The sequence below is a fragment of the Alosa alosa genome, chromosome 22 (assembly GCF_017589495.1).
Source record: "Alosa alosa isolate M-15738 ecotype Scorff River chromosome 22, AALO_Geno_1.1, whole genome shotgun sequence".
NCBI lineage: Eukaryota > Metazoa > Chordata > Actinopteri > Clupeiformes > Clupeidae > Alosa > Alosa alosa.
Genome location: NC_063210.1, coordinates 13,946,703 through 13,963,824, shown reverse-complemented (window position 1 = coordinate 13,963,824; position 17,122 = coordinate 13,946,703). Strand labels below are relative to the sequence as shown.

The window sequence follows — 17,122 nt, the reverse complement described above, 5'->3', positions numbered from 1 at the left end:
TGTTCTATGATGTATTCTATCTCATTTTATCTAAAGATGTTGGAGCAGTCTCTTTACAAACATAAAAATGATGACACTCTCACAATGACAGTACAGTGACAATACAAGGCACACTGATACTCAGTGCCCTATTTTGGCGATCTTAAATGCAGCATAGCGTATTCTTGTCACAAGCATAAAGTTTATTCCTATCTTACACTCAAAAATTTCGCCATGCCCTTCTCTTTTATTACACAATGCGCCCAGGGGTGTGGAATTTAAGGACAATTAAGATCTAAAAATCTCTATCTTACACCATCTAAAAAGCATTACGCCACTGACCAAGAAAAACCTGGTCTATAGCGAAAGGCGCATAAGCACAGCTGAAGACACACTGTCACGAGTTGTAAGCAGCAACTCGTCTGCATGATAAATGTCCTTAGGTTTTTTATTCAGTCATTTGAACATTATTGGGGTAAGTGTTGCTTTTTTTTAGGCTATGTTTTCGATGGTAACTCATTGTCAGTCAATAGTGAAAGTAATTAAGTGTGTATAACTGTTTTGTCGTTGACTATGACACCACAGTCATAGTTAGTTACTTGGTGTGTACATGAACTCGAGCATTGAGAACATTGTTTGTGTACACAGAGTTGTGTACACATTGTTTGTGTGCACAGTAGGGACAACACTTTTTAAGATTGTATAACTTTTTCTTTGAAACCCTGCCTAGAAAGCATGCATTCCAGAGCCTCTTCTCTGCTGATGGTGAGACAGGTTTTCTGGGTTCTAAGCCACCTGTTGAATATCTGTGAGATTCTGATGTTCTTATTCACCTACTGTACACAGTGATGCACTGGGACCTCTTGCTTCTCTCAATGTCCTGTTTAGTGCTGGTGTGCAATGTTCTGGTGGTGAATGAACGCCTTGGGAAGATATCTATAGCTTCTTGTCAGCTTAACTTCATTAGAACAGGGCTTAGAACAATCTTATTAATTTCTTAAAATAGTAATACAGTAATTTCCTGTGTATTAGCCACATTGTGTATAAGCCTTGAGGACAGTGTTTTATGCATGTTAAAAGAAACAAAACCATATTAATACCATATTAACTGCCTCCGTGTATTAACCTCATAGCAAAATCAATGTATAAGCTGCGGCTAACAGTTGGGAAATTACGGTAGACTGATGTGTTTACGAAGAAAGTTCCTTGTTTTTATCATTTTTAGACCATAATCAATTCCACAAGGTAATTTCTTGCTTTTCTAAATTAATAAAATTGTCCAGGTTTCCCTGTTTGTGTGTTTAACATTTAAATGGTAGTGTTACTACCTACACCCATGATGTCCAGATAATCTCTACTGAGGGTTAGTTAAATCCAAATGTCAGCATCAGAAGTCTTGAAGGGTTCACTGACCATAACTAAGCTTTCTGAATCCTCAACGCTGTCTTACAAAACAATGGTGTCTTTGGATGGATTGCAGTGAGAGGCAGTCTCATGGTTTAGCAGATTAGCAGGGCATGATGCTAGATGCTAAACATGTGTTGGTGGTGGTTTTCTATAATTTCTATAATTCAGAACAAAAGTTTTACTTTGCTTTGATGGCCAACCGGACCACTACAAGATCCCCCTCCCAGAACCACCACTGTGAGTAACACAGCCTCCACCACGATGTTAGCTACTCTGGCTAGAGGCATTTGAGAATATAATAACCAACCAAGGGAGCCACACAGTGGGACATTATAATGTTAGATGTTGTGACAATTGGGAGGTACATTAAAATACTTGTTACGGTTAAAGGAGCATGCCAACTTTTTGGGAGATTAGCTCATTTGCCTGCTATCCCTGTTAGACCAATTGGCTTTTTGTTAGGCATGCACAGAAGGGTATTAGATTAGTTTAGATTAGATTCAACTTTATTGTCATTGTGCACACTGCAAAAAATGAATTCTAAGTGTTATTAATCTTATATTAAGATTAAAAAATCTATTTGGTATATTGTTTTTAGTATGAAAAGACTTACCTAGCGCCCTCTCAAAAGAACATTTTGACTTAATTTAAGAAGACTTTGACTTATTTTAAGGAGTCTTATCAAGACAAATTTGCTCAACGCACTGGCAGACAAATTTGTTTGTTTTAGGACAAATTTGCTTTAACGACTGGCAGACAAATTTGCTTGTTTTCAGGATGAGATGTCTTAAAATAAGTCAATCTTTTTTTAAATTAAGTCAAATGTTTTCACAAGAAACCGCTAGGTAAGTCTCTTTATACTGAAAACAATACCAACTAGTTTTTTTATCTTGATATAAGATTAATAACACTTGGTTAGATTTTGTTAGATAAGCAGTTTTTGCAGTGCAGAGTACAAGTACAGAGACAACTCAGTTTCGTATGTCAGTATGTATACTGTGTGTATACTGTTATCTACTCAGCAAATTAGGTTATTTTCCAAAAAGTTGGCACGTTCCTTTGGTTGTATCAGCGATGAAGCTGGGTAACGCGTCACTACTGTTGATGTTCAAACAAAACAGAGCTAGTTTCGCTACTCCCTCCCTCCTCCCTCCCCGTGCAATTGAAAGTCTCCTGAACGCGCATCTCGTCGGTTATTGGTTGGAACACTTTATTTTGCTTTTGAGTGGTTGGCAACACTTGTTAGCAATTGTTTTTTGTGTGCAGATCTTAGAGCCTAGGCTGCCTACAGAGACTTGTTTTTTTGATGGCCTGCTTATGGGGTGGGCAGCTAGCGGATCGTTACGTTAGGACAGATTAGATGAAAGTGATCATTTATGTTTGGCCTTTTTTGGGTCGGCAATCGCTGATACAACCTTTAAAAGTGTGATATACAGGCAGAAATCTTGCAAATCACATAACATGCACAGGTTGGCATGTCACAGTGTGAGAGAAATCCCTAGAGACACCAAAAGTGCATTACAATATAACATCATCAGTATAAAAGGCTATTTGGGAAGTTGTGGGGAATCGCACTAATAGCAAAACTAAATAGCTATATGGCCAGGGGCTGTAAAGAATAGATGAACAAGGTAGTAGCCAAACTGAAACAAGTTATGACTCTTTTAATGGTCATCATTATACCACAAAACTTGTTGGAACACTTAGGGCCCGTGGAAGTATTAAAGGACAAGTTCGGTATTTTACACTTAAAGCCCTGTTTTCAGATAGTTTATGATTAAATAGAACGTTTAAGATTGAAATTTGGACACATGCTGCTGTCCTGAGAATTTTTGTTTTTTGTGGTAGCGCCCCCCCTCCTCCACAATGCTGCATAGGTGCACTGGAACAATCCTTCTTAAAACGCATTAAACTTTTGTTTACAAAGACATGAAACTCACCGAGTGGTCAGGGGTGTTCGCTGATATGCTCACACAAAAATCCCTACAAAAGATGCTTTCCAACAGGTGTTTTACCATGCGTTGTAAAACTGTGGAGCTATTTTTCCTAACGCCTCACACCCGTACATTCTTCCGTTGAGAGCTTGAATAATAGACACTCCAGCCCAGTTGGTGGCGATAATGCACCTTACAACGTCTTGCCAATTACAAGCAAACCACTGGCATTTTATTGAATACACAGAAGAAGCAGAAGATCGCTGTCTTGGAGTATTTTGCAACAGACAGCTAAAAATGAGGTGATTTTGTACAGTTCCAAATTGCGGGAAAATTCATAGCAAAAAAAGTTGTCACAGACTTCCTTCCTTTAGAAAGGCTAAAGTTGTGGCTAGAATTTCTGGGGTTGGATGTGAGCACACCTGCTGAGAATCTGCAGAAAGCTGATCACCGTGTCTCTGCCTCTGTGGTCTGCATTTTATTGAACTTCGCTGGAGGTCGAAAGAAATCGCCCAAAAAGCTCTTTCGCCTGAGAAATACAGCGGTTCCCACATTACCTCCTGGGACGACAAGAGTTGGAAGAACTTGGGGTAAGGTTGACATTTTGTAACGTAACGTTTGTAACAGGCGGAAAATGAACTTATTTGTTATGTCCATAACCTGTCATGTTCACATCATGAATAATTTGGCTACATGATTTTGTACATTTACTATTTTTTTGGCTGTGGAACTTTCATGATGAAAACGTAATGATTCACGTAGGCTATCATTCACATCGTGCAAGTTCCAAGACATTTTAGCATTAGCCATGGTTGGACATTGACAATAATTTGGATAGCGTGGTAGCCCTCACGATACCGCGACTGCATAAGACTACAGAAAGAATACACACAACCCCATATCCGTTTCCGGCAGCGGAGTAATACCATTACCTCACAGCACATCAATACAAGTCAATGGAGTTGGACAAAAACTACGATAAAACCTGTTGGAAAGAATCTTTTGCAGCGATTTTTGTGTGAGCATATCAGCGAACATCCCCTGACTTTCGGTGAGTTTCACGCCTTTGTAAACTAAAAGTTTAATGTGTTTTAGGAAGGATTGTTCCAGTGCACCTATGCAGCGTTGTGGAGGAGGGGGGGCGATACCACAGAAACCGAAAATTCTCAGGACAGCAGCATGTGTCCAAATTTCAATCTTAAACGTTCTATTTAATAATAAACTATTTGAAAACAGGGCTTTAAGTGTAAAATACCGAACTTGTCCTTTAACAGTGCTGATCTTTTTCAGGCTATCGGATGCAATTTACTAAAGTACATCACTCTTAAAATGCCATGCAATCAGTATACTGTAAAGTATCCTTACATCTAACCACTTGGAATAAATGTATTTGTATATGTATATGTATAATGTTTCTCCTTTTAAGCTCCTTCTAAGGCGATACTGATGTCGAGTGTAACCGCACCAGCTGCCCTATCATGAAGAGCTTTTGAGAAGTTTAGTGTCAATTAATATAGTAGGCTAATACACTGCTGTGTCAGTCTTTGTGTCAGACATCATGTCACAGGACCTTAATTGCAGGAATCCTCCCAAACGACTTTTTGTTGAGGCTGCACAATCAGGTGCTTCACAGCAGTGAATAACTATATTAACTATTAAATCAAAGAAAGCAGACTGGAGCACACTGATTCAACTTGCCGTATTTACTTAGTGCAAACAAAAACGACTAACGTTTCGAAGACACCGTGGTGTAAATACTGTTAGTTGAATCAGTCTGCTTTCTTTGTTTTGATAAGTTTTTGGTTGTGTTATTGTTGTCTTTACAGTGGGACTGTAAGCCTTTAAATGTCTCAGTTCTAGCATTTCAGGAATGTCTAGTGAAGCTGTCTGGTTAAACTAAATGTTTGTTTAACCAGATCATGTAATTTACATGTTATGTACAGTAGATACTAGCAAACAATCGGAGGAGTCTTGAGAACTTAGTTTGGGACTTGAGGCATCCAGAATTTATAGTGTGGTTCTGACTGAAGATTTAGGCCAGGAATGAATTGAAAATAACATGAACAAGAGCTAAGCAATCAACAGAAGATTTCATGCTAAACAATAAAAAAATAAAAAAGGCGATTTGAACAACTCATCATTATAATAACCTTCCATTATTATCCCAAAAATGAAACTGTTTTTTTTTTTGTTCAGGTCTTGTGTTTTTTGTCAGAGCCCATGGATAATTGTATTGTTACAATGTTAAACATGTTTCGCCACTTTATGGTACTAAAATGTATCCATATACTTGCCAAAGGAACGTGTTTAAAACAAAACAATTTCAGTTTAAAAAACATAATGTAATTGACTGACATGCAACATACCAATTAGTTTGAAATATCCCCATCACCACCACCACCCAATGACACCATCTTAGGCAAATTGACATGCAAAAATAAACCTAGCTGGTACCACACACATAAAGCAGACATACTTACACAGTGATTGTGACAGACAACAAAAGCAACATACACAAAAGCTGTTAACATGTACTCCTTTGAAATGATTGTATTGTTGCAAATGACCCAATGCATTCACATTCATGGCCGATATCTCCAGTCGCTGTGTCAATGTGATCAGACTCAATGGTCACTGGTCACACACAGTATACACCACACCTTACCAGAGAGGCATTTTTTTTTCAATTATCTTTTGTCAACTCTCTGGTCTCTCGAACTTACTTTCTGCCTCGAGTTGAGTTATAAGTCCCTCCATATTTCTTCCGATTAAGGATGAGCGCAGCGATTTCTGGCACGTAGCGCGCAAACATTGCCTACATGCGTGGGACAGAGAACAGACAAGACAACAGAAAGCATGCGGAGGGGGAAAGGGGGTTAGACTGCGGTGCAGCCGACACAGCCTCCCGTATATACTTACTTTCGACCATTTACAGCACTATAGGAACCACCATATTTCTTGCGGTTTCCTATTAACTCTATGATTTCAGGGACGTAGCTGGCAAACATGGCCTGAGGAGGAGAGGAGCAGACAGAAGAATAGACTAAAAAATAGAGAAAGAGAAGACTAGGGCTATTTATTCTTTTTTCATTTTTCTATCTTTTTTTTGGATTGCACAATGGATATCTAAATATCCACATGAAAAAAAAATCTACAGTGTTTGAAGTTAAACATACTCAATACTGTAGATGTTTTATGGAATTACATGCAAAAGTTATGAAAAAAAATATATGCATGCAGAATGTATGTTAAACAAGAGCATTCTGAAAAAGAAATGTATAAAAAATGAAAATAGCAGAAGGCAGTTTGTTTTAGTGAGGGCAGACTGCCTGGGAGTTTACAGATATTTGCATTGGAGGATAAAAATGTTGAGCGAAACGGACACAGTTGACTTTCTAACAGTCAAACTGTGATGGGTGGATATTTTTCAGAAGAAAACTTAGAAGTAATGAGAGGAGTAGAAAATCCAAAGAGCCATGTTTCGTCCAACAAACACGTGTGTCAAGTTGATTTGCATAGAGCTGCCTTGTCAACACATTTACAGCCCTACATTCTCTTTCTGTAAAAGAGCACAGTAATCTATGATGTTCTTCAAACTGAAGTTACCTGGGTATATACATCTTTGTGCTTTGTTCTATTTGAATATTTATCCAGACCTTCTGATTGAGGAGGATAATTAACACTCCTCATTGTTTACTTTGCAAACATTCTATACATGAAGCTAGCATAAGTATAATATATATAATATAGTATAGTATATATAATATAAAGCTGAAATGATTCATACTAGAACAGGCACAATAAATCAGTTAGGTTTGAAAGCCCTGTTAGTTGGGCTATGAGCTTTTTAGAGTAGCTTTTTGTTTTATACTACCATTTGTGAACTAGTTTAATACTACTACTAGTGTACTAGTGTAATGCTAAGAGTGTATTAGTTCTCAATGTGTTGACATGAGGCAGGCCTATGGTCCATCAGCCTTTCACTGGGTTTGTTGAAAATTGGGATGGGAAGAGCAGGGTAGGGTCTTGAAACCGCATAGTGGATTTTTACCTGAGCATAACACCTGGGCAAACGTTGTGATAATGTAAAAATATTACTGTAAAACTTTACATTCATAACTCTTATGTTTGAGTCTTATTCTGAACAAAATATGTAACAAATGAAACAAAAAACACTTCTCTTGAACACTGGGTCATGATTCATTTTGGGGAATATTATCAGCCATTGGACTTGGACTGACACAAAATTCAAATCAAATCAAGTTCAACTTATTTCTCCTAAGAGCTGTTTAGGAGAAACTGGTCAGATCTCATTTCAAATTTTGCTTTCCTATTGGATGCGACCATAACATGTAGCTATACTGATCATTCAGAGCAAATAGCTGTAAATGACTGGTCCAAAGCAGTCTTATATATAGTATTTGATATTTTGACTCATGATCAAGCATTCAAGGCAAATGCAGACTAAAGAGTGAATGTGAGGTGAAGGAGTGACTGTGTTTCCAGCTATTGGTCAAGTCAAACAGGGGCACCATGACCAATGGGCTTCTGGTTAGACAGGTTGTATGTGGGGCGAAAAAAGCAGGATGCATGACCAAAACAAAAGAAAACAAAACGAGAGACACAAATAATTTTTACCAATCCACCGAGGATGAAGAAGACCATGAAAAGGCGCCCAAGGGTTGTTTTTGCACAAACATCTCCATATCCCACTGTGGACATGGTGACCATGAGTAAGTAGACACATTCCCAGTACGAAAGGGATTGGGAATTTTGGAAGTTTTCCCAAGGGTCCCCTGAGTTTTCCACCTAAAATGCATGTCAAAAAGTCTCAGTATCTCAGTATAAACAAAATGACAACTTTCTTCACGCCTTGCCTTTATTATCAAAACTATTTTAAAATAGAGTAATAGATTAGGATTAATCTCATGTGTTGCAAGGTGTTACTACACCCTAAGACAGTTGTAGGTTTGACTTGATGAGTTTCTGTACCATTTTGAGGAACTTACAGTTTTCAGTGCTCACCAGCAGAAGTAAGTCTGTGGTGTGGTATGGAATGGCACAGCAATATATGGTTCACTTACCAAGTGGATGAATCCAGCTGCAGTAAGCCATGTGCTTATGAAGATTGAGCACAAGTTCACAAGTTTTATGGAATTGCTATTGAAAACAAGAGCCAGGCAAAGCGTGTCAATCACACAATCCCAGCTAGACTTGGTAGCAAATATCGTTCATAATTTCAAAAAAACACATTATACAACAGTGTATCCTCCAGAGTTTGAACTTGCTGATTTTCATGCAATTTAGTCTGACCTTGTAAGTGATTTTGAGGACAAGGTTTAAGGTCGGGATTTTAGATTGCATAAAAGATGATATTTTTAAATATTCTAACCTCACTAATCCACTGAAACAGAGGTGCCCGATTTACTACGACAACAAAACTTGTGATTTTCCCTGAATCCCCCCATTTTAGTATTACCATGTCCCTGCCTGCTAGTCAGTGAAGCAAAAGATCATCTATGGTTGTTGTATGGTCATCTATGGCTATATGAAAAACTAAGTATGACTTCCTGACATCGTATGTTACAGTTTGCTGCCTTTGTGCACATCAAATTATCGACTGTCTGTTAGCCTTTGGCTATTCAATGACTTTGCCTTTACCTCTGTGTGCGTAGATAGAAAGAGGAGATTATTCTGAAACATTTCGCTCTAGTAAGCCCTTCCTGACATCTGTGCTAAAAGCTTTAATACTAAGCACTGGGGAGACAGTGGAATTCTAGCTGTCTATGCAGTTTTTCCTCACTCTCTCTCTCTCTCTGTCTTTCTTCCTTTCTTTCTTTCTCTCCCTCCCTCCCTATCTCTCTCTCTCTCTCACTCTTTCTCTCAGAGTAACAGCTACAATAAGTTGAAAGAGCAGATGTGATACTATTTGACACATGCACTCCTTTTAGCAAAAGTCGAAGACAGACAAAGTGAAAGTTCTGATGAGTGCATTTGTTTGCTGTATTTGTGAAGCAGCAACATTAGAGATTCAGTCTGTGCTTTCTCGTATTTGATCTTTGACAGTAACAGGCGCACATATATCAACACATATCAATTAAATCCATTCAGTATTCAATGAAATCCAAAGTGGCATATCAACTTTAGCACTGTGCAAACAGACACACAGACACAACAGTGACAAAATAGACACAACAGTCTTTTGTATAAACCGGCAGTGATAGAGCATGTGTCAGAGAGAGAAAGTTACTTACCTAGTTTTTAAAATATTCAAAAACTGTAAAATTTCTGAGAACTGTATCAACCTTAAGGCTCTTAAGAACCTTAACCCTGCATGTGGAGAAACACAAACACAAGCGGAATATCGGGATTTAGTCATCAGTACAAAACAAGAGTACATCAGAAAGACCAAGCCAATCATGTGCAAATAAGCAACTCTTAACAGACATTTAGCAATTCCATAGCAAGAGAAGCAATCACCATACCTTTAAAGCCTTCATCCATTTTAAGCAGAGTCATTTTTTTCATAACCCCAAACTAACAACCAGTCAAGCCCTCAAAAAAGGCCAAGTATTGCAAGATGTAAAACAAAACCAAGGTTTTTAAAGCAGCAGATTTTCAATACAAGCAGCTGATTGAATTCTTTCACCGGTTGCATTCTAAGGTGATTGACAAAGCAACAGCAGCATCTAGTCAAATACATTTTTCATTACAGGGCTGAGGGAGTCGGACGGTCTGGGGATGAAACCTGGATTAGGTCAGAGGCAGGTGGGTGGTGGTAAACAACGCTGACGTAAAATATTTGTTTTTGTGCCCTGAGTCAAGGCCTCAGGTGCTTTAGCTGCAAAGCAAAATATGCCATATGTCATAAGAGTTCCAGCCTGAATTCATATTGTATGGGTTGACACAGAAAACAATATTTTATGTTTTTTCAGAAAAGCAAGTAACCCCCACCCCCACACACACACACACGCCACTGGATGTGTTTAGAAATGGTCAACAACAAAAACAACCCTTTTCATTAAAAACATCTCTTTTCATAACAAGCTGTGACCTATTACTCGCTATATCCTTGACCCTGGCCAGTCTACAGCAGCCATATAAGTCATATCACATAATAGCCATTTCAACTTTAATATATATCTTTGTTGCAGTGCACACAATGATGCTAAGAGATCAAACAATTCTGTAGATCAGTACATCAGTGCTACAGGTCAATACACTCAATTCTACTCTACAATCATAGTCTTTTACCCCTGAAAGTCATACTTTACAAATGCATTAACCTGACCAATGTATGCCTAACCTAACCTATGTTTTATTGTAGCCTGGAAGTGTTAATAGGCCTACCTAGAAAGCCTGATCTGATGGGTAGCATGCAGCCATTTAATCATTGTATCCTTAACCAATGGGATATAAAGGTATGTAAACATAGCATAAGGAAACACTGCAAATGCATATACAACTTAACATTTACAGGATAATGCATCTTCTCCAATGCATCTACTAAACACATATCTTTTAAAGTATCCTTTAAAGGATAATTTAAATAGGAATAATTTAGCTACCTGTATTGCAATGGCACCCTGCTCAACCAGTGGCAGCCCAGGGTTGTATGTAAACATTACATAAGGATAAGCAGTGTTGTGTGAAAGCCATTTTGCTCTGCATTGTCCTGGGTATATGATGCAGTGTTGAAGAGATTATGACTCACAAGTAACACTTCAATGAACAATCCCTTAATCATAATAACTTGACATCATATAGAAACCAGTTATTCTAATATTACAGTAGGCCCACATCACAACATATTCAGATTTAAAAAGAACTTCTATAATCTAGACTTTAATGTAACATTTCAAGGGACAGGTCAGAGTCTACCCAACAAAAGGACATACTAAGGACAAACAACAGTGGGAGAGTGACCACATCTGAGAATCAATTTGATTGACCAAGCAATCACCAAGCAATCACCAAGCAACACTGAATGTGAGAACACCGTAGACCACATGGCTCAAAGACACACGCACTACAACCACTAGACAACAACACAAAGCCAAACACGGTTTTAAATCTGCAGCAGGGCAGCGTGCCCTCACGATGCTCACTCAAGACACAAACACACAAGCGCCCACGTGGGCATACACTGGTCTATGACCGTCTCCAGCCTCTCTCTTTCCCACTCCCTCCCTCTTTCTTTCCCACTCCCTCACTCTTTCTTTCCCACTCCCTCCCTCTCTCTTTCCCACTCCCTCCCTCTTTCTTTCATTCGTTCGATTTCTTTCTTTCTTTCCCAAGGAGGTGGGGGGTGCGCGTTCTTGAACCCCCCGTTAGCGTCACCCTTCCTTACCCCAGTGGGAGACAACCCGTAGGCTGGACGCCAGTGTCCAGCGTGCCGGGTCGGGCTCGTCTCTCTCGCCCCCGGCACCACCGTGACCCATCTTCACCCGGTAGCCGTTATGGAAAAGGTCAGCGCAGGACTTCTTGCGCCGCCTCGTGTTCAGGAACGCCTCGGAGTGCGCGGCCCCGTCCGGCCCCCGGTACACGAGCATCTTGGTGGGAATCATGATGGCGGAGCCAGAGAGTGCTGGTGGTGGTGGTTTTCAGAATAACTTCGCAAAGTCTTCCTCTCCCCTTTATCTCCAATATCCTCTTTCTTTCCCTTTTAGTACATCTCAGTCCCCATTTTCAGTCAAGTGTGGAAATCATGGTCAAGATATTCAACGGAATTAACTATACTCCTCATAACAATCTGATCTTGCTCCTCAGTCCTCCTCCGAGACTCCTAATTTGATGTCTGCAGATATGGAGATCCCTTTAGCACCCAAGGGAGACTATCTATCCCAGAGGTGGGCGAGGCACAGTGTTGCGAAGAGAAGTGAGGAGGAAAGGGGAAATAATGAGAATCTATGGGGGTCTGTGGGAGGGGGAGAGAAAAACAACGTCACAAGCTTTATCACCATTGACCACTACCGACGCTTGTAAAATTCTAGTTATTCGAGTGTCATTCATGTCAAGCGAGCTTAAAACAAGCTCTCTGTTTTTTTTTTCCCTCCATCAGGATATTGCTGCATAAGCTTCTTTAGGCTTCGCCCTGGGGAAGGCAGAGGCCAGGAGACAAGCCTGCCCTGCGCTTATCAGCCTGTGCTACATGCATGTCACATAGGGCCAGAGAGGACCGCCACACTGCTGTTGCCCAAACTGCTACAGGTGCTGGGATGGGACATACAGAGCGAGGCGGGGGATTGGGATGAGTCTGAAAACATTGGGATTCAAAAGTGAGAGATGCATGTTGCGTTTTGCCCTCCTCCTGCTCTGCTGTCGAGTAAAGCCGCCTGAAGCCCTTTCATGATCAGTCAATTCTTGTTCGGATTAAAAAAGACAGTGGAGGGGGTGGGGGAGTGGGGCAATAATCCTGATTTAATCACAACTGATGTAGTAGCAACTATCTGAGAACACTGGGGCGTTTGAGCATTTAAAATCGACTGGATTAAAGTTATGTATTAATATGTACATTGGATGACTGGTATGTACATTTCTGAAAATCACTGGCCTTTCTCAGATGTGTAAAATGATGTGTGAAACATGTAAAGATGGTAATGTATTTGGATATCAATTTCAAGATTTGTCACAATAACGAAGGCTCCACTAAGAGAGTCTCGATGCCTAGATGGGATCCGATGATAAACGCTAAGTTTTAATTTTATTCATGGAAAGGCCGAGCCTGCGCCAAGTAATCAGCCACAAAGACTATTTCCTCCTTTGCGGAACTCCACTTCTTTCCATCTTCCAAAATGAAATGGAGAAGTTTTGCTCTGGCTCGACTTGAAGTGTTGACCGCCATGTACTGTGTTCCTTCCTTCCGCCGTCCTGCCCTTAATTCCCTTCGCCGACTGTACTCGGAGTCCCGTCGGTCCCCCTGGGCCTGTGTCAAAACGAGGCGACAGTTAAATACGTGGCAGTCTGCCACAGACAAACAGGATTGCTTGGCAAGCGGTCAGCAGCCACAGAGGTAAGTGCAGCAGTGTATGGCCAGGGTCGTTCCTCTTTGCCTTCCCTCTCAGAGGCTGTTCAGGGTGTTCTGGACATGAGAGCCACTCTGGGTCTTCATGTGTTAAGGCCTCCACACTGCTTCCATGTACTGAGCTCACGGTATACACTGGATGATTGATAAACATTCAATGAGAGACATAAAAAATGATCCCACACGCACATTTCTGAAAATCATTTACCTATATCAGTGTGTCAAAAAATGATGATTATGTACTTTCCATTTATATATATATTTTAATATATTTGTTGTGATGTTTGATGAGATGAGAGTCTCCAATGTGGGTTATTGCGTTTTTGATTAAAACATTAAACCAACAGTTTTAATCACATTAACCCCCTCAATGTGCTGTTATGTGAATTAGAAATGCCACTTCCAGGAAGTGTCTGGACAACTTGGAAGAAGGCATTTTGAATGAAGGGGGTTAAAGGACATTTAGTGCCTGCAGCTAGAATAATGCTTTATAGTAAAAAACTGACTGCCTTTTCATTACAAATTCGTGGGTAACATTCCAAGAGCACATGACTTTGCCAAGACATGGATTCATCACGAAGAGGAAGTTATGTATTTGAAAAAGGGGCTTATCCAGAGCAGAGACTCATGCAAGGGTTTTATCTCTAAGTTGCACGGCTGTTTGGAGCCGTCGTGATAGGATCACATAAAATTAATATTGTGTCATATTGTCTGATCCTGAAGGGGTTGGCAGAGTGCAAACATTGGATGGGGGCAGTCATGCAGTCAGCCAGCAGATGGCGACATTAATCAGGACAAAGCCACTGAGGATTCCAATAGTTTGATTAATTTGGTCTCAAGCTATCCTCTCAGTTTTGTGTTTTTGTTCACTGTTATTTCCTTATCTATTCTGTTATTTCCTTATATCCTTCTGTCATGTCCTCTTTAATCATGCCCTGTGTCACTATTGACACACAGACATCAGGGAATTGACTTCATCAGTGTCCTCCATTGTGATTAGCGGAAGAGAGAGAAGATACAAGGCCATGTCTGATAGAGGATGGAGAATGACAGGACTTTGTCTGAAAGTTCACAGGTCTCCTCAGTAAAGAGTCACCGCCTCGGCTCCTGTCAGACACCAGATAAATCCAAGCTGCCAGCCGCCAGGGGGAGGCTATTACCCAGCTGGATGTGATTGAGGTGAAATGAGGTTGGTGGGGGGAGCAGAGGTGGATGGGTGGGTGGATGATGGGGCTGTCTCGTCTGCCTAGATGGAGATGAGGATGGTTTTGAGGGTGTGGTGGAGGGGGTGGGGGGTATGTGTGTGGAGAGAAATCCATAGCGCCTCAGCTAGACCTCTGCAATCATATCCATGGTCTCTCACTCTCTCTCTCTCCCTCACTCTCTCTCCATCTCTCACACACACATATATGCATGTACACACACACATGCACTCACACACAAACATACACAAAAAGCATGATCCTCTATCTTACTGTCATTTGGTAGATTATTTGTTACGCAAAGGACAGACTCATTTCCTCTCTCTCTCTCTCTCTCTCTCTCTCTATCACACACACACAGTAGAGGCCAATGATGTTAAAATATCCATTATGAAAAAAAATTAAATCTTTTAATCAAAGTCCCACTTTGCTTGCAGTGCGTCGGTCCCAAATCTGCATCTTTAAATTTAAACGTTATGCTTTTGTCTAATGCTACAATGGATTTCTCACTCTCTGCCCCTACTGTCTTCAAACAATACTGACTGTTGGGACAGTTTTTAAAAAATGAACTAATTTAATTGTCAAAAATGGATTATGGGTTTTTTCCCAGGCTACGTTTGTTGATGATGGGGAATCTGTCATTGACCAGTGCCCTCTGAAGGACAATTGTGATCTGGTGGCTTATGAGAGACCAGTTGGGGATTGCAGTGAAATAATGGAGAGATTTCTAGTAAAGTCCTACGGTCGCTAAGTCCTACGATGGTGAAAGCCTGCTATAATCACAAAGCCCTTTGAATAAGCTGATTTTGTGTGTCTGTGAAGAGTGAGAGAGTGACTGTATGCATGTGTGCCTGTGTGTGTGTGTGTGTGTGTGTGTGTGTGTGTGTGTGTGTGTGCATCTGTTTCTGCATATGTGTGTGTCTGTGGCCTTCTGTGTGTCCTGAAATTAAAAGCACTCATCCCCCCCTCCCTCATTCATAATAATAATGATGCACTAGTCTCCAAAACAGCATAGAGAGAGAAAGCACTTTCATGAGGTGCTCAAAGACCCTCAGTGAGTCAGACAGGCAGAGCTCATCTCAGTCCATATGGGCTCTCTATCTCACTCTCCCCTCAGGTCACTGAGCCTTTGGCCCCACAGACATGGAGACACCACCAGCTCTTCTATCCACCACCCAGATGTTCAGCATTGTTTGGTGTAACCACTGCTTTCAGCTTCAGTATTCTGTATTGTTTGGTATAACCCCAGTTTCCAGCTTCAGTGTTCAGTATTATTAACTTTAACCATGGCTTCTAGCTTCAGTGTTCAGTATTATTTGCTGTAACTAGGATTCCGAATTCAGTGTTCAGTAATGTTTGGTGTAACCACCGCTTCCAGCTTAAGTGTTCAGTAATGTTTGGTGTAACCACGGTTTCCAGCTTCAGTGTTCAGTATTGTTTACTGTAACCATGACTTCTAGCTTCAGTGTTCAGTATTGTTTGGTGTAACCACGGTTTCCAGCTTCAGTGTTCAGTATTGTTTACTGTAACCATGGCTTTCAGCTTTAGTATTCAGTGCTGTTTGGTGTAACCTTGGCTCAGTGTTCAGTCTAATCAGGACATTCACATACCACACTATTATACACCACAGTATTGTTCAGTGTCCTTGTATGTTGCGTGATGTAGAAAAGGAAGAAGTTGCCATGCGTTCAGTTCTCTCACAGAGCACACAGAAGATATACTTCATTCTGCTTTCACTGAGTGACTCTGCTCATAGCAGACAAACCAGAGGACATCCCGGGCACAGAAAAGCTGATGCAAGCCATGGCACAGAAAATACAATCATAGGACGTACGGTGTAGCCAACAGAGTCACCTCAAGCATAACAAAGCTACTGGAAGATGATCAAAACAACATTTTCAGGCATGTCCAAAAGAGTTGGCTAAAAGGAAGTCTGTAACCTCTGAATCAGACAGTAGCTTACAAATTAAAAAAATACTTTTAGCATAAACACACAACTATATTCAGTCTGAGACCAAAGTGTTCCCCACTAGTCAAAGCCGTTTTTCCCAAGCATTACTCAGCACAACCACTAGGTAGCACTATGCACCAAACAGAATCTTGTCAACAACAGCACTGCTCTGCAGGAAGCAGTGAGTCTTTCCCCCAACTTCAGCAGCATGGGCTTCTGTCACATCCGTCAGCTCCAAGCCAAACGCAGCTGTACTGTACGTGAAAGACACTGCACACATACCCAGCCAGCTCCTGTTGAGGTACACAGAGACGAACACAGGCGGCACGGTGAAGAAGTCCACCACGGAGTTGACCTCCAGCCAGAACCACAGCTTGTCATTGGCTGCGATGAACTACATAGGGGCAGAACAAACAGAACAGGCCTTCTGTCATTGATCTATAATCTGCCATTAATTAATTATGTTTGTATGTTTTCATTTTTTTTTTTAACAAACTAATGATTCTAGAATGATCTTCTGCTCAAGACTCTAACATCTCATTATACGTGTAGGCTATTAAGGAGAGTGTATTTCTTGAGTTTTAGGTCCTCTACATTGCAGCAATAAATGATGTGTTAGTGCTCA

At 40.6% G+C, this 17,122-nt stretch overlaps 1 protein-coding gene across 18 annotated transcripts in view; it reads right to left on the bottom strand.

Moving 5' to 3' along the window:
* kcnma1a (potassium large conductance calcium-activated channel, subfamily M, alpha member 1a) overlaps positions 1 to 17,122 on the bottom strand; it is a 105,587-nt gene that overhangs the window by 42,273 nt on the left and 46,192 nt on the right. For 13 of the 18 annotated variants that reach the window (XM_048232918.1, XM_048232914.1, XM_048232916.1 and 10 more), the window contains exons 5-9: positions 16,780 to 16,891; positions 9,575 to 9,650; positions 8,405 to 8,480; positions 7,959 to 8,129; positions 6,240 to 6,331 (exon numbers count right to left, since the gene is read on the bottom strand). In XM_048232918.1, the coding sequence (XP_048088875.1) occupies positions 6,240 to 6,331; positions 7,959 to 8,129; positions 8,405 to 8,480; positions 9,575 to 9,650; positions 16,780 to 16,891 (527 nt within the window). Of the gene's footprint in view, positions 1 to 6,043; positions 6,136 to 6,239; positions 6,332 to 7,958; positions 8,130 to 8,404; positions 8,481 to 9,574; positions 9,651 to 9,805; positions 9,923 to 11,670; positions 12,168 to 16,779; positions 16,892 to 17,122 lie in introns of those variants that run through there. The other 5 variants (XM_048232915.1, XM_048232930.1, XM_048232931.1 and 2 more) reach the window with 3 other exon arrangements.